Here is a 17952-nt window from a genome sequence, read left to right as displayed (position 1 = left end):
GACACTCGCCACTCGAAAATATTTTAGTACTTCTTTTTCATGCCACATGTAGAGTCACTGTCAACTTAATATTATTCTTGTCCATGCATATCGCTTAGGTTCATCCTAAAAGACCTTGCAGAATCTGCAGTGTTTATTTGAAGCAGAAGATACATGTTTCCTTGGGAATATATGTCTATGTTCTCACTAAAATGTATGTAGCCTCTTAATAGTTATGCATTCTAAACCTCAAGAAAGCAAGTCATTCAGGCTCTGCATCTGAAATTACACAGACAGTAACCACACTACGTTAGAGGATATGCTTACTTACTGAAGTCAGAAATGTACATTGTACCTTCATTATCTCACGGTCCTTTGCGTTGCATAGGTTTAACCCCTACTCTATGCTTTAAATTTAGCATATACTGCACTAAGGTCTTTCGTTTAAAACAAAGTAAGGTTGATAAATCTTGTGAAATGTATAAGCCAAATTACAGTGTAAATAGTATACCTTTCCAGAGGGATTTCTGTTCGTACATTTTAATGTGCTAATACTACCCATGAACTTTTGATAAAGTGTGTGTTGTTCAGTCAGTACATGACATGGTTTTTTTTTTCAGAGTATATTCGGTGCACTTTTCCTTTACAGTTCTGCTTCTTTCATTATAGGAAGCCCCATATGTTATGTTCAAGAAAAACCATGATACGTTTGAAGGGAATGACAAGTTTGAAGGATACTGTGTAGATCTGGCATCAGAAATTGCAAAACATATTGGTATCAAGTACAAAATTGCCATTGTTCCTGATGGAAAATATGGAGCAAGGGATCCAGAGACAAAAATCTGGAATGGGATGGTGGGAGAACTTGTTTATGGGGTAAGCATACCAATTTTTGAAGCAGGATTTAATTTATCGTAGTATAACTCATAAAATAGGAAGTACATATGCATTTTATTTAACCTTGGGGTATCACAAAAAAGAAACAGAATCTTGTTTCAGATCTCTATGTTTTCACCTATTTTCAAGAGAAAAGCAAATAGTTTCATCCAAGTTCTGCTGTTTATTCGACTAGTACCTTGTAATGTTAGAACATCCATAGTGTGCATATCCCTTAAAAATTCATTAATGTTAGAGACCATCTATTCCTGATAGATTCCTGATTGTAAAACTTAGTTGGGAAGAATATCACTCATTAATTCATTTTCATGGAATGGTGGACAGAACTTTTAAAAAACTTGCTCTAGTTTGACAACTGGAGAATCCACCATTATATATCAAACATATGTAACAAACCACTACAGGCAAGTACACAATTAGGCAATTCAGAATGAAGACAGTCTTTTAAGATGAACAACAATAATAAAATTTAAGAGCAAACTTAGTAAGTTAACAACTGAGAGCATTATGTTATACAGTGATCTGGAGAAGGATTCTTCAGAACAGCATAACAGTTAACAATTCTATTGACACATAAAGTTCTAATATTTAATCAAAATAGTTCCAGCAAGCCCAAATAAATATTTGCAGTATCTGAGGTTACCAAAAGTAGCAAAACTCAGAGCTGAGCTTGCTGATAATTGCGGTTGCTAGTATCTGCCCTGAGAACAGATCAGTATTCTTAAAGAAACTTTTCATTTCAGTGATGGAATAAAAAAAAATCCTCAAACTATTCAGGTGAGAATATTTCCACCAATGAACTCATAATATGCCTCAACCTCCATATAAAAAACTCCTGCATAATGGTTGATCCATCCACAGTTGCAGTTTTCACATTTCCAGTGATGGTTTGGGCCATATGTGGCAAAGGCCTTGTGGCTTTCCTAGCAGCACCATTTCAATTCCCTTCTGTCAGCTAAGTATAGCTGACAGAATTTTGTCAACATCTTCTCCATTAGCATCAGTTCAAGAGACTCTGCAGAATGAAACACTCTGGGGGCTGTAGGAGTGTGGGCAATGGTGCCCCAGAATGTTGGTGATTTCACCCAGCCATGGGAATGGGAAGGTTACATCTTCAGAAAACTCTATGTTCTTGGAAGTTGATGAAGGAACCAGCCTCAAGTATGTCTTTGAAGAGTAGAACAACTGACTGTCACCAAGCATGTATATCTACTTTAGTGGCTTGGAAGCAGCTCAACTCATAGGATATTAAAAAACAAAGATTTTCAGACTTACTTTATCAAGTATGGAGGTTACCCCTTGTCTGGCTTTTAACTGCAATAGCAAACTCATGGACATCAATGCCCAAGCACTGTTTTACACCAGAAGTTTTTCTCAATATTCCAAGAAATTTTACTCTTTATGAGAAAATTCCCTTTCCCAAATGCAAATTTTCAGTGGGCTATCATCTAGTTGAAAATTATAGAGGAAACTTGATATTACACTTTCATTTTCTGTTTGTTTGGGGGTTTTTTTCCTCCTTTTATCTTTAAAAATTTACCTCATCAAACCCAAACTGCCCTAGTACTACACTGGCATACAGGGTGCTGTTAGGAAGCTCACACGGATGTATCAACACCTGTGGCTGTTAACGCAGCTGAAAGCAATAAAGCTCACAGGCATGAGGAACCTGTTGCAAATTACCTGCATGAAGAGGATAACCCAGAATACATGGCTAACACTTCATTTTTTGTAACGGAAGAGACTGAGGTGAAGGCTCTTTCCAGTTCTCTGTTTAGGAAGGCTGCAGTTTCATTGTGATTCAGGGACTAAGCTGCAGCAAGGCTCTTGGAATTGCTTTTTTATTGAAGAACTAAGAGAATTTTGGCTGTTGCCTACTGCTCTACTGTCCAAAGGCTCCTTGACACTGTATCTGTCCTAGTTGTATCAGTGGCAGCAGTGGCACCAGCGAGTGTCCCTGTGCTTTGGAACTTGCCTGACTAATCTGCTAAATTGCAATGCTCCCTGGTATATTTTTGGCCCATAGTTACTGTCCAAAAGAATTCCTGAGCCCAACTGGTCACTAGAATGGGGGAGAGACCATTCCCTATAAGCAGCTTGAATGCAGTCATGCTGGTTTAGAGGTCAGGTGACATTTATGGTAGCAACACAGGCTGTCAAGTGCAGGTTGGGCTACACCAAGAGCTACACCAAGTGTGTTAAATGTACTTTTACAGGAGTGGCTTGAAAGGAAATTGTTCTTTCTGTTAACTTATAAAGTTTGCTGTTAAAGATTTCCGCAGGGAATCCCTCAAGAGCATCCTCCCTGCAAATTCCTTGAATCCTTGCCAGAAGATTTACAGAGCATCAGGTTCCCAGGCCTATTCGACATAGAGAAAGCAGAAAAATCAGCTAGCCAGAGACTTTGCTGCAAAGCTCTGCTAGAAGAGTATGTTCATTTTCTCTGATAGATCTCCTAATCACAAATACAAGTACTCTGAGTAGTTGGCTATGCTTCAAGCAAGGCTTTTTATGTGCAGCCAGGATTGGGACAGAATTTCCAACCTAATTAACAAGTTAACAAGATGATCTGTTTGGGAAACATTTACAGCTTTTAATTCCCAACCACATTAAAGGATTAACAGACAGTTTTTGCTGGCCAGTGAGATGGGACCCTTTCTATGCATAAAAGACTCCTCTGCTTTTCTGCTCTTTGCAGAAATGCCCCTTAGCCCTATCCGTGTTACTGAGGATAGACATGTGACAACTTTATGCTGTGTTCCCTTGAGACCTGTATGCAGCACTGCTTGTTCTGGTACCTGGACACTCAGGTGCTGCACAGAGCAGTTTAGTTGTTTCCTAAACTCTGTAGTTGATTTTTCTATCAGGTCCCAGAGGAAACAGCATATGAAGTTCCATGCTGTAAAGTTTTGCTAAGACTGTATGGAATGTCATGCTGGAGATGGTTTTGTTTTCAGCACTCTGTTAAAAACTACCAGGAAATCTTGGTCATTTGTCCCTGATATATCCAAATGCATGCAGTAGTCCATGTGAATTCTACTTGCCTTGATATCTAGCTCACAGGAAAAATGCTGGCTGGGGATGAAATACCATTAAGCATGTGCCACAGGTGTTTCCAAATGCACTAACAGTCAGTTCCAATTAAATATTCATTCTCCTGACACAGAATGTTGTCCTTTTACTGCTTAACACAAAAGGTCACAATTCATTTCTGTTCAAAACCTGAGAAGCCATTAGCTTCTGAGATTGAAATCACCTTCTGCATGATTTTTCTCAGATAGGTTTACTAACTTCACACAACTTGTACCAAGCATAGATTTTATTCCAAAGAAAGTGTCTCTCACCATCAGAGTCAAATGAAAGGATCCCGAATTCATCTGTATTTGGTAGTGGCACAGCCTCGATTGAAATGCTGTTACAGATGCAGTTGATTCAACTGTGAAGTATCATTAGTCTTTGTCAAAACAGATTTCACTGGCAACAAAATCATTATTTGTTTGCACCATACTTATATTGTTAATCATTTAAATCCATAATTATATGGTGTACATTAACTGGGCAAAGCACAGTTTCTGGTAATTATCATGCACAGTTATTGTCATCATTTAGCTTTCACAATGGCACACAGTAATCTCATAAAAATAATAAATAATATTATCAGTTTTGGGCAGCTGCACTTTTTTCAGGGTTTTTTGGCATTTAATTGTGACGTAGCTATATACTGCCCTTTTACATTTATTGGCATGAAATGGATCTATCTACATTATGAATCATCTGATACTAGATCTCTATTGTAAAGAAATTGGATAAGTTCCTATTTCTCCTCTTAAACTTCATCAAGTACTGTTGGCAGCTAGTTCTGTTGTAGTTCAAGTTCTGCATATCCTCTTTGAGCATTTAGATTTGGTAAGATAAATCTTATCCAGTGTTTCATATATGATATGCAATGTGCTAAGTAGGTCTTTAAAATACCTTCAATTGACACTAAAATGTCACTTCTCCAACTCACACCGTGAAAACTAACAACCCTCAAGGATCTCTATTTTAATCCCAGTGGCAATCTGTAGACACACAAAAAAAACCTGTTAGCCAAGATCTTTGAAGGCCAGTGACCAGGTCTGTCCCTGCATTATTGAAGATACCACTATGTGACAAAGACAGAGAAGGTTGGCAGCAATAGATCACAGTTGCCATGAGTCTTTCACTTAATTAATTACAAGGACTCCACAACAGGTATTCTCAGAAACCAAAATTTAGAAGTATAAAAGACATTGGCTCTAAAGAAGGAAACCATTCTTCTAGAAAAAAAGGAAGTTATGAGTGAGATAAAATACAAAAATATACAGGAAAGCCAGTAGCCCAAGCCATCCTACAGTCCTTAGACTACAGAAACAAAGTTTACTTTACAGTTTTCAGGCTACTGAAAAATATATTTTAGACATAGTATCTTTCTTCATATAATACTTATTTTCATAAAATATCTATTTCAGTAAGACTTATGTAATCACAAGGCATCAAGAAGCCGAATTTTTAAAAATGCCTTATATTACAAAACTTAAGATAAAATTCAGAGAATTAGCAGTGTTGTCATAATGTTTACCCAAGATATTAGCACCAGAGATAATTTCTGATACCTTTGCAAAATTATGATTTTAGATGTGTTACTTAAACTGTAATAACTTTACATAACATTATAAGTGCTTGCATCGCAAATATTTCAGAATGACAGATACAATCTGATGATTAATATATAGCAATTTTAATACAAATTTGCATTTTTGGACCATTGCACTGGAATGAGTCAGTTCTTTTGAATTATTCACAATTATAAAACTGCCAAAATAGGTTTAAATTTTGACTACACAAAATTAGTTTAAAATTAAAATCCATAAAATTTATATAACTCAGTATAATGGTATAGAAAACATATTATTTTAAATGCATTTACCTGTTTCAAAGTTTTAAGATGAGAAAAAAAGCCTACATTTCAATTTCTTTTTTCCTTTGTCACCCAAGCTATTTACATACCACTTGGATTAAACTATTCTAGCCCATCTTTATTTTTCACCATTTTAATCTCATTGAAACAACAAAGTATTCACAAAATATACCAAATTACCCTTCTTAGCCCATAAGCTGTATAAAAGTCCGCAGGCTCTGTGACTGTACCTAGACACAGCACCATGGTGATGAATAGGAGAAAGGTTGCAGCAGCTTTTGCGTCTGTTCCCCTCCCACGGGTGCACCTTTTGGCCCAGTTCCCCTTGCAATTCCCATCTGAGGTGCTGCTAAAATGACAGTTTTAGCATACAAGACAAGGAGCAAATCTTAACATTAAGTTGCATGCCTAATGACAAAAATGATCCATTAGCTTACCTACAATATCTTATAGTTCATGCAGACATCATTGTTAGCAATCATAATCAATAATGATTCATTCAAGATTGGCATTTTAATTCTAAAAACATGTTAGAAACACATTTAAAAATATTCCTGACATGAGTGGGAATGGATTCAGCACACTTTTTATCCTTTTATCACGTGATTTCACACACTTATTTTCTGTATACTTAGCATTTTTCACTGTTTAAAATGTGATCATTCCTACTGAATTATCTTTCTGTCAAGACAACCGTGTGCAGTTTGGTGGAATCACAGCAATAGTTAATCACCTTTGCGGCTTCATGCTATTTGGAGCTTCCTTGAGTCTATGAGCTGGTTTCCCTTGAAAAATTATTATGTCTTATGAAAATATGACAATAAATTACTGTTTCTGGGATCCTCAAAAAAAAAGAAAAATCTCTATACATTCAGTGATTATAGGGTCATTCTCATTTTTCATTCTTCCTTGAATTCCTTTACTTTAAATCTAAATTAATGCCTAAAATGATCTTCCTACACTGTTGCTCACCTCTGTAAGATTTAAGAGTCTTCTGCTTAGCAGAAACATTAAGTATTTGTATAGTTCTTTAAACTAAAAAACTGCAATATGTATGTTTTACTAAACGCATATGGAGTAAATACAGAGTGTGATAGAAAGAAACAGAACAATGTTATAGAGCATTTAAGCCACAGTGTCCTAATGTTAATAACATACCTTCGGAATTAGCTGCTTAGCTGAGTGTATAAACCAACTTCAATTAATCTATACATCTATATTTCTTTTTTCTTTATAGAAAGCAGAGATTGCTGTTGCGCCTCTGACCATCACTTTGGTACGAGAAGAGGTCATTGATTTTTCTAAGCCTTTTATGAGTTTGGGGATATCCATTATGATCAAAAAGCCCCAGAAATCTAAACCAGGAGTGTTTTCCTTCTTGGACCCTTTGGCGTATGAGATCTGGATGTGCATAGTCTTTGCCTACATTGGTGTCAGTGTGGTCCTGTTCCTAGTTAGCAGGTTTAGTCCATATGAGTGGCACACAGAAGAACCAGAGGATGGGAAAGAAGGACCCAGTGACCAGCCTCCCAATGAGTTTGGCATATTCAACAGCCTCTGGTTTTCCCTGGGTGCCTTTATGCAACAAGGATGTGATATTTCCCCAAGGTTTGTGTCAAATCTTTTTACATTTGCATTTTATCTTCAACACTGAAGCATAAAATCTTCCTTCGTTAATTTTCCTGGCAGTGTTTTCTTCAGGAAACCTTTTTTTCTTTTTTTTTTTTTTTTTTTTAATAACCATGATAAGGGCAACAGATAATCTGCTTTGAATTTGAGTCATTACAATTATTTTACCAATGTCAATGTGCATAAACCACAAACAGCTCTCAGGAACAACAGGTACACACAAGGAAAATTCCGCTGAGTTGAATTCAGAGTAACTGTGTTGTTGCTAGTTTAATTCCATTGTATTACATCTATGAAATGCAAAAAATCATGCTGAATATTTGCCCTCCATCAAGGAATCTCCCATTTCTGTCCTTGTCGAGTTCTACAGTGCTGCTTTGCAAATATCACTATCTATGAGAGACAGTATTTGACTGTCTGGATCTGAGAAGCCACTCTGTGTTGCTAAGCTGTGCCTTACAGAGCACATGCCTCAGATCGAATACATGATTCAAGTACTGAATTTCTCAACCTTTTAGATATTCTGAACTTTAGTAGGCGATAACTATAGCTTCTTAATTTAACATTATGATCCAATCTTTCAAACTTAAATGCTTCATTTTAGCCATTTGCAGTGAAATTTTGAGTGTTCAGCATTGGCCTAACCCGTCTATTATTGAAGTTAGCAATAAAACTGGTACTGATTAAGAGTGGATGGACATTACTCCTCAACAGCCTTCTCATCAAATTACAGGTATTGGAAAGGAAAAATGTAAGTTTTTACTTAACAGAAATGTCTCTGTTACCACAAAATTCGTGCTTCTTAAATAAGAAAAATCTGAATGTTCAAATGATTGCAGTAGCTTGTAGAATGTTTCAAAAGTTTAGGTGACACAAACATTTTAATTCTACAGCCAACATAATCCATGTACAAAGATTTTTGCAGGTTTCTTTTAAGAGGAAACAGAGAATGCTACTGATTTGCAGATACCATGCTGTATTTTTGTCTCCGAGAAGAGATTGCCTATTCAGTATTTTTGACAATTGTCTTTCCTATTTTAGGCATGTCCTGAAATAATGAACCCACTGAGATTACTGTTCAAGAGAATTCAAGCTTCTGTATATGTGTGATACACAATAGTACAGTGAACTTTGTACTGTAGACATTAAGATTTGAGAGTAAAAGCATTTATTAATATCTCAAATGCAGATGATCTTCCTCCCATTGACTGTTACTTATTGACACATGGTCAGCAATAATGGTGCCTTTGCTCTCTCTCTCTCTCTTTCTCTCTCTCTCTTCGTGGCTTGAGAGAAAGGAAAAAGTGCATTATCTTATTCATGTTTAGATCCCTCTCAGGTCGCATTGTTGGAGGTGTCTGGTGGTTCTTCACGCTCATCATTATTTCATCCTACACTGCTAACCTCGCTGCTTTCTTGACTGTTGAGCGAATGGTCTCACCCATAGAAAGTGCAGAAGACCTTGCCAAACAAACTGAGATTGCTTATGGGACACTGGACTCAGGGTCAACCAAAGAGTTCTTCAGAGTAAGTTGGCATATCAATTAGAGCACCTCTCCCTACCAGTTACTCTTATAAGATGCTTGGAAGTGTGAAATAATGTTGCTTTGCAACTATATGTAGTATAGTTTGTAATTCCTGCAATACTTTAGCTGTATTTTTATCCCCACAAGACCATTTGTTGGAGTTTTCAGTTGTTTTAATTTGTGGAAAGCTTATTGATCCTGTCACATAGGCAAAAGAGGTGCCTGGGGGGATACTGAAGCCAGTGATAATTAAAGCAGCATTGTACTATTGATTCATCTCAAGCTACAGTACTGATGTGCAGCATTGAAAGCCTGTGATGGTAATATGGAGTCTTGCAGGTTTTGCTTCTGCTTATGGATTTGGCTGTGTGAGTTTTGCTTTAGGGTCTATGGGGGGTGGGCAGGAAATGCATTTTTTAATATGCTGACTTTCAGATGGATAATAAAGAGAAAATTTAACTCGAGGGGATGTGGTTGGACCATTAGGAAATAGCCTAAATAGCCATTCATTTGTCTGTGCTGTCTCTATTGATTACTTCATTTTCATTTGCTTTCCTGCGTTACTGTGTATAATACTCATCATTCGCCAGCTGGAAAACAGGGAGCCTGGGCATCACAAGGAGTACATGATAAGCAGTCCCTCCTGCTTTATTTCATGTGTCTAGCAGATGAAAGTTAAGGTCATCTGACTGAAGTGAGTTTAGTGTTTGAACACAGCCCTGAATAAATGCTGTGAGATAGTAATCCTTCCTTGAAAACTGCACCGTTTAAGGTCTTTGTTTATCTGAAATGTGGAGATTAAGGCATTATTAGAAGTCAGGAAGATGGAGTGATAATTTCTTATTGCCTAATTGAAAGGAGACTGTTCTGTGTTAGGTACTCCCACGCACCTTAACTGTTTTTAATTTGACCAAACTGAACTCAGTGAACCATTAACAAAATTTTGTGTGGGATTTGTGAACTACAGACAATATCAATTCAAGGGCAGCTTCTGAGCGACCCCCAAAAGCTTTGTAGTGAAATAACCTTTTTACTGTGATAGGTATGCCCATAGAAGAGCTTGCCAATCTGTTCTATTAGCTGTAAAAAGATGACTTACAAGATATACTTAACAAACATGTTTGACCTTCACATCATGGAACTGATCAAGGAGTTCAGTTTAACCTAGTTTTCTGGCTTTCTTCCGTAGACACTGGAGAAAGAAAAGCAGCCCTATGCATTCTGTATGGGACGTGTATTATGGTGAAATAAATCACACATTAATGTATCTGCCTCGTGTGGACTCTAAAGGTATCCCACTCAAATGGCTAGAGTGCTTGGTACCTCATTTTTAATGAGTACAGTTCACTGACAGGTTTCTAACTACACCTGCCTTCTTCTATATCCAGGGTGTTGGTATACACAATGTGACTCTACAGATGCTCTCTGGGAGCTTTATTTTATATCCCAAGTGGTAGAAATTCAGCTCATGGTCCCTAGAAGCCCTAATTTCATACCACATGTCTACAAAAATGGTGGTGTTATATTAGATATAGGAGATTTTTTTCTGAGAATTGAAATATGTTCGTTCTGAGATGGCCAGATTTCCTATTTTCTTGAAAAGAGTATAGTCCCTCATACTCATTATTTATATTCACCTATGTTTAACCCATAGATTCTACTTTAGTTCTTTTTGTGCAAATTTATTTAATTCTGGACATTCCAGTTTCAGTCCATCATAAGTTGAGGTGGTAACCACAGTATATGAGTACAAATAATACTTTCAACTAGAGTGAAGCTGTGGTAATACTTAAAAACATGATGCTGATGACCAGGCAGATTTATGTAACTGGATTTATTAACTTGTTGCATTTTCAAGAGTATCCAGTGCTTGCAATTTGTTTTAGGTGATGATGCAAAAATTAATTCCCAAAGAAATAGTGAAGAACAAAGGAATGGAGTTGTCTTCTTAAGGGTTTCAGAACAGTTGCACAAACCATTGTTTTGAAGTAGTGAGGTCAGGTATTTTGATGCAGAAACAATATTGGTCACAAAAATGTCATGATTCTTTTAAATCATCCTGTAAACACAGAAACTTTTTTGTTTTGAATCAATACGCAAGATCCCTTCTTAAAGAGAAACCACGATAATGAAGTGACAATGTCTGTAAGGACAGCCTTTTCTCTTCAATCTTAAAAGGTTAAGGGAAGAAAAAAGAAAATCAATGCTCCTCTTTTAATTTTTTCCTTTCTTTTAAAATACAGAGGGAAACATTAAAAGTAACTGCAAATACTTAATATTATTGCATATGCAAAATTTGCAGCTTTATCAAGATTTGAACTGTGTTGATCATTTTTTTTTTAAATGGTGCAATTGAGGCCCTCTTATCAAATGATTTTTAATTTCTATCACCGTATAGCAATTCTTAATGATATTGTATGTGGTATTTCTAAAAATACTTCTCACAAAACAGGGGCAAAGATAAAATATCAACAGACAATATTTGCATAAACATTGTTCACACAATACATAAATTAAGACCTAGCCTGAAACAATAGCACAAGAAGACTTATGTGCCAAGTCTAAAATTTTGTGGTTTTGGAAGCAATCATCTTCATTTTTTGGTATTAGAATCATGTGTCAGTGGTGATTATCTGGCTGAAGATGAGCCTTCCGAATGTTTTCTCATCATTTGGTGATTTCTGATCAAAATGTCAGGAACTCTGAACACCTATTCAGTCTGCTTTGATCTAGACTGAAAACAGGAAAAGGAAAATTATTTTAAAGCCAACATAAAGAAAAAGACGACTTTGACACTGTTAGCTATTTACTCTTATTTTCTGGTTTAGATGCAATGAGAGTTGTATTTTTCAAGCAGCTTGCTCAAGAGGGAAAGTAGTCAGTTTTAGCAATCTTACTTAGCAAAGCCCAGAATGAAAATTGTACCAGCTTGGCTGACTGCAGGGGAAAGCTGCCATATTTCCTCATAAAATAATAAGAAATATTTGTTGGTTCACTCTTCAATTTTCACTCTGAGTTGACATGTAGAAATTGAATGTTAACAAATGAAATTTTGGGAAAGGAAAATGTTCTTACTTAGATAAGTTTCTTCCTTAGAAAAGATACTTTGTTACACTTTCCATATATTTTCTCTTTTGATAGGCAAAGGAAATTGAATCCCAAAAAAAAAATTCAGATATTTCAATGCAGCCTTTTTCAAATTATTTAGGATATTGTTTCCTCTTACCAATCATGCCCTGGTTTATGTGCTGCATGACTTTAATTTTAAATGAAAGTGACTATTATATGTTTACTTAATAAAGAATTCAATGTAAGGGATGTTAAGATGCAAGAAATGTTTGGAAGTGAAGGCAGACAAAGGCAAGAAAATATTCTTAAAATTATGACTGATTCATTACTACTCTCTTCCATTTTTTCTTTCTGTAAATTTAAATCAATGAAGTTACATCAGTGTAAAAAAAGAATGCATTGGTGGCTTAGTTTATGCTTTCCTTCCAGCCACTATTATGTAAATGAAAAGTAGCTGTGACTAAAGTGGAAAGAAATGGTGACAAAGCAGGATATCCTATGGACATGCACAGCTGTTGTTGATTTAAATTTTATTATATTTGACAGAAAGATAAAATTATGCATATAGACAAACTAAAAAAAGCAAGGAAAATTTATGATGTTCTGCTGTATAGTATTCTTATTGAACATTTCTGGTTAAATGCCACTCCTTTTCAAGACAAACTTATGTTCTTAGCAAGTTATTTTCTAAGCAACAGTGCAATCATTCAGTAATTGGTAAATAGAAGTGCTTCAGAGAAATTATTCTCACCTATACAAAGGCTCAGTTCCAGGCTTTTTAAAGCCATTGTCAACTCAAATAATATCTAGATTACAGGATTTGGAATTTGTTTAAATATTCTAGGGCCCTTTGTTTTGAGGCTTTATAATAATGGATATTTTTGGTGGAGTGCTCACGCAGTGTGGGAACAAGCTCATAGACCAAATCTTGCTTAGCTAGAAACTCCCGTTGACTCAAATAAAAGCTGATTTGAGCACTAGGTTAAAAAGTACTTCTTGCAGCATGCATAAGAGAAGACAAGTACCATCTGTTATTATAAAAACGCTGTGCAGTGTTTAGCTGACACACTGCTGGTTTGCATATATATATTCCTATTGCTAGAGGAAGCAAAGGAGTTGTTGGGTGAATCTAATGAGCATGGAAAACTTCTCAGTTTTTTTCTGACAGCATTTCCTTCATTTCTTTCCATGTAAATTTTTATTTGTTTTTATTTTTTATTAATAACTTTTTTTTTTCCTGAGTATTCACCTGTAGTTACACCATGCATTCCCAGACAGGAAAATTTCCAACTAATGCACTCTAAGCCAAGAATTCTTGCTCATTCTTTGAGCAAGTGCATTTTTACTCAGTTATGGTTGCATCAGAGTGTTTAAAATAAATCCGCTGATACTGCATTTCTAAAATCCTACCAAATTATTTAAGATAAATGCTTAGGGCATTCCACTGCCTTTAATAGCATATTTGGTCCAATTTCCTGTTTCCATCTTTTATTGTGAACCATGTCTTCAAATATTGTGTAGCCTTTCTGAATGTAAATTGAATGAATTCTGAACTCTGAATTACAAAAACCGAAATCCTACTTGAACTATTTCAGATTTGATGGTGAAAGAAATGCTTGAAGATTCAGCTCAGTATTTATGGGGATATTATTTTACTGTTTCTCTTTACCATACAGGCTTATTGTGGATATCTATTTCATATGTAATTCCCTAAAACACAGTTTACAATACTTTAACTGTGTGAACTGCCTTTATCTAACAGTAAATTCAGCTTTGCAGGTTTTTTTGACTGCTAGAGGCTAGCTGAACTTAAAAATAATATCTCACATTACAGTATTGATACTGTTATTTCTTGTTTCTTTTAAAATAATCATGGAATTAAAATAAAATCCTTGTCCAAGATTTCCCCAACCTTTGTTGTCTGAAAAATTAAGTATGATTGATTTTATTTGAGCAGTGCCATTCTGAAATGTTACAACATTCTTTTGTTCTAACTTCTTTTTGATTTTCTCCAGAGATCAAAAATAGCAGTGTATGAAAAGATGTGGACCTACATGAAATCAGCTGAGCCATCAGTGTTCACTAGGACTACTGCCGAGGGAGTAGCTCGTGTCCGCAAATCCAAGGGCAAGTTTGCCTTCCTGCTGGAGTCCACCATGAATGAATACATTGAGCAACGAAAGCCGTGTGACACCATGAAAGTGGGAGGAAATCTGGATTCGAAAGGCTATGGCGTAGCCACACCGAAGGGTTCTCCATTAAGGTGGGTGGAATAGTATAACAATATAAAATGTGTTGTTATAGTATTCCACCTTCCCTGATGTCCCTGATATAGCTCTTTTTGTTTTGTGTGTGAACATGGTATGTTATTTTTCTTTTCTTCCATTTCATTTTTTTTTTTGATCAACAAAGGTAACCATTTCTAATTGCAATATGGATTTAGCAGCTCTAGTTGGCATATCTTTCAAGGCCATATAAAAACCAAACTGGTTGAACACTAGCTACTTGAAGTCAGCTTCGATAAAATTAACATCAGTTATTCTATTTCATCCGCTTTTTTCACCAAATTCAACCCTTTATAGCAGTATTATGCCTACATTATCTGCATCAGTATCTGCATCAATAATATGCCTACATTTTATGTTTTGTTTATTGATCTGGGCTGCTAATTTCTGAGTAAGAAGCTGCTTGTAACATCTTTTTTTCAAATGTCCTCACTTGGAGGCAATTAGTCCTTCATTAAAGTAACTTCATTAAAGCACTTTTTGTTAAAGCACCTTCTTATTTAGAAAAACTAAGTTTGTGTTTCTAGCATTATGCATTTCAGTACTGCCTTCAAACTCACCAGTATTTTCTTTATCATGGTATCAGATGCATTCAGTCGAGTAGGAGAGGTTTTGATTTAGAGATAGAATATCATTTGCTTTTCATTCAAATCGTTGGGAGACACAAGTCAAGGTACTAGCTCTGTGTTAAAATTGGCAGTGTTTACCACTCTGATGTCTTTAAGGCAAACTAAACTTGCCTTTTTCCTCAAGTAGATTTGCCAATTTTCTTCAGATCAAAAGAATGCCTAGCAAATCAAGGGAGTGTGGCCTGTGGAGTCTGACAGTGCATGTGGGTGGGGGTAAGGGAATGGCCTGCTGAAGCAGTCAGCACCCGACTTCTCACATTTGTGCTCATGATAAGGGATTACAATGTGAAATAGATTCACAAAGGGGAGGAATTAGGTTTAAGGGAGGAGTTGCAAATACAGATGGAGCCCTAGTTCTGGAGGAAATAACTAAGGAGGTGTCTGTCTACATCTGTGACTGTAGAGGAGACATCATCACCACTATGCAGATAACTAGACTCACTCATAACTCATCAGTTTGACTTGCACACAACACCGCAAACCTCAATAGCTGTAACTGTATTACAGGGTTGGTAATAGGAGTATCATCAGAATCATTTACATCCACAACAAAAGAAGATTTGTATGTGCAGGGGAAAATCAGGCCAGTTATTTCAGTGATTGAATATGAATTTTTGGTTCTTAACATTCAGTACACCTTAGATTTAAAAACTGCCGTCTTCACTGCTGAATGAAGTAGTAAGAGAACATAAGAAGGTGAGAGAGGGAAGATGACAACAGTAAAATATTAATTATATAGAAAAGCATGTCCAGAACTCATGGAGTTGTTGAAGGTAGAAGGCAGTGATAATAGGAGAGGCTGACCTGTTATCTGGGTATATTTTCAAAGCCCTTGTGTTTTTTATTTTATAGTTCTGATAGATTGCTATCTCCTTCTCAGTGTTTTGGACAACATAAGAGTAGTAGGCAGCACTGCAGTTTAGTGGAGCTACTTTCCCATAGTAAGGAAATGCCCATTGCTGACAGTCATGCTTTTCTGTGCCAAAGCTAGGGCAGACTTTTTTAGGAGTCACTGTGGCTGCTGTCATATATGTCTTAGCAGTGGGCTGTTTGCTTTAAGCATGCCTTATGGTGTTCTTTAGTCCCTATCCCTTTTTCTGCAGTGTTCAATACCAATGACAAGAGACAGCCTGTTATAATGAGCACTAGCAGCCAGCAGAAGTTGATTTATGTCAGATTTGGGCTTGTTTCAGGTTTGTTCAGTTGGCTAGATAAAAATATCTAGGAGTAATGGAGATGGGGCATAAAGCAGTTAGAAGTAAGAGGACCTAGTAGGACTGTTTAATAAGAACAGAGAGGAAGAGCACAACCATGATTTTAAGGATCCAGTGTGAAATTCTGGTTCCATCCCATCTAAAGACCAAGCTCCCAAATGTTTCAGTGAGGCCACAGTTCAGTCTAACTCAAAGTCAGCAACTATCATGAGAGTGATGTGATCAAAAGCATGTGATTTTTCTACATCCTGGCTTCAACTGTGGTTCAAAAAGGAAAATAGGGGAAATCCTATGAAAAATCGAAATCCTACCCAATTGAAAATTGGACCAAATCTTCTTTCAAGCTGTCTCGACTGGCTGTCCATGTCCATGCCCACGCCTTTCCTGAGCCTTTCTTTCACATGTGCTAAGCTGCTTGTTCTCCTGCTGCACCCCATTCCCTCTCCAGCCCCAGTGACAAACAAGCAGTGCTGCTTACCTACTAAAAACATTAAGCAACACACTTAATGTTCTGGATAAACATAGCGAACAAGCAGTACCTCACACTCATACCGCCTCTTCCATGTACGTGTATAGAGACTAGCACTTGCTGAAGAGGGGAAAAGCTTCCTCCCCCTGTGCTTTTGAACAGAAAAGACCTGTAAATTTTAACTGCATGTTTCAGTATTTTCTGAAATGTTTAAATTTTAGAATATGGTGCTTTTGCTGTTTTGACTGCGTCGCACATGGTAGTGTTTCTGTCACTGATCATATGACTTATGTAACTGCTGTCTGTGCAGATAATTGCAAATATTGAACATGCAGTTTTAAATCCATGAAGGGCAGGCTAGCTAAGCTCATTACATAAATTAATCAAAAGACATAATTTGCTATGGGAGTTGTAAATTCTACATTTTATTTAATAATCATAATTTCCTGTTTGAGTTATATGTAGACCACAAATTGGTTGATGTAGTTCACAAATAATTGCAAGTAGCATATAAATGCTAAACATTCATAGTCTATTCTCGGTCTATTCAGGACTAGGGAAAAGTAACAGTTTTTCCAAATGAATTGTTCATATTGAATTATTCATTAAACTGTTTGAACACCTATTTCATTAGAAGTATTTTAGTCTTAGTCCGCCTCCTACTTACAATGATAATAAATCAGGAGTTTTTTCCCTGAAAATGTAGTAACAGCTGAATAAAACTCATGTGAGTTGAGAACCAGGCCATGTATTTTCACAGATCTAACTGACAGAAAGTGGGATGATTCTTTCTGTAGCATAGGATTAGCGATGGTTCCTACCATCACATCGCCGATTTCATGTTCATTACAAAACACATACCCATTACTTCGCTCATACAGATGAAATCCACCTGTCAGAGCGATCCAGGGACTGGTCTCTCTGTTGCTCATGACTGTACACATGAGCAGGGTCGTGGATTTTAATTTGAAACTCTTCCTTATTGGCTTCCATGCTACACTCCTGCAGTGTTCAACCAGTACCTATTGGCTAATTGAAATGATTTATTCTCAGTGCTGGTGCAGTATTAGGACTCATGCATATCACTGGATGGAGGAGAATGGGAAATGCCTGATGTGCGTTTCTTTTATGCCCACCGGGCAGGACCACCTCACACATCATGTGTGTCTCCTTCTTTCCTTCCTTTTCAGTGATATTCATTTCTATATCTTGTAAAAGACTGATGTGTTTGAGAAGGAATTTGTGATTGAGGGCAAAGGCTCTCAACACAAAAAAGACTGAGTTTCTTTCATGGCAGTACCCAACTGTTCTTACTG

General features: G+C 36.5%; 1 protein-coding gene across 8 annotated transcripts in view; it reads left to right on the top strand.

Moving 5' to 3' along the window:
* GRIA4 (glutamate ionotropic receptor AMPA type subunit 4) overlaps window positions 1-17952 on the top strand; it is a 218538-nt gene that overhangs the window by 161575 nt on the left and 39011 nt on the right. For all 8 annotated transcript variants that reach the window (XR_007903235.1, XM_051779816.1, XM_051779811.1 and 5 more), the window contains exons 10-13: window positions 649-855; window positions 7053-7423; window positions 8773-8971; window positions 14055-14302. Coding sequence is in view for 7 of the 8 variants with exons in the window: in XM_051779816.1 (XP_051635776.1) it covers window positions 649-855; window positions 7053-7423; window positions 8773-8971; window positions 14055-14302 (1025 nt within the window). In the remaining variant the exon portion in view is untranslated. The remainder of the gene's footprint in view (window positions 1-648; window positions 856-7052; window positions 7424-8772; window positions 8972-14054; window positions 14303-17952) is intronic.

The sequence above is a fragment of the Manacus candei genome, unplaced genomic scaffold, assembly GCF_025592945.1.
Source record: "Manacus candei isolate 608988 ecotype Guabito, Panama unplaced genomic scaffold, ASM2559294v1 h1tg000014l, whole genome shotgun sequence".
Classification (NCBI taxonomy): domain Eukaryota; kingdom Metazoa; phylum Chordata; class Aves; order Passeriformes; family Pipridae; genus Manacus; species Manacus candei.
The sequence above is the reverse complement of the archived record's forward strand: the minus strand, read 5'-3'. Positions and strand labels throughout refer to the sequence as shown.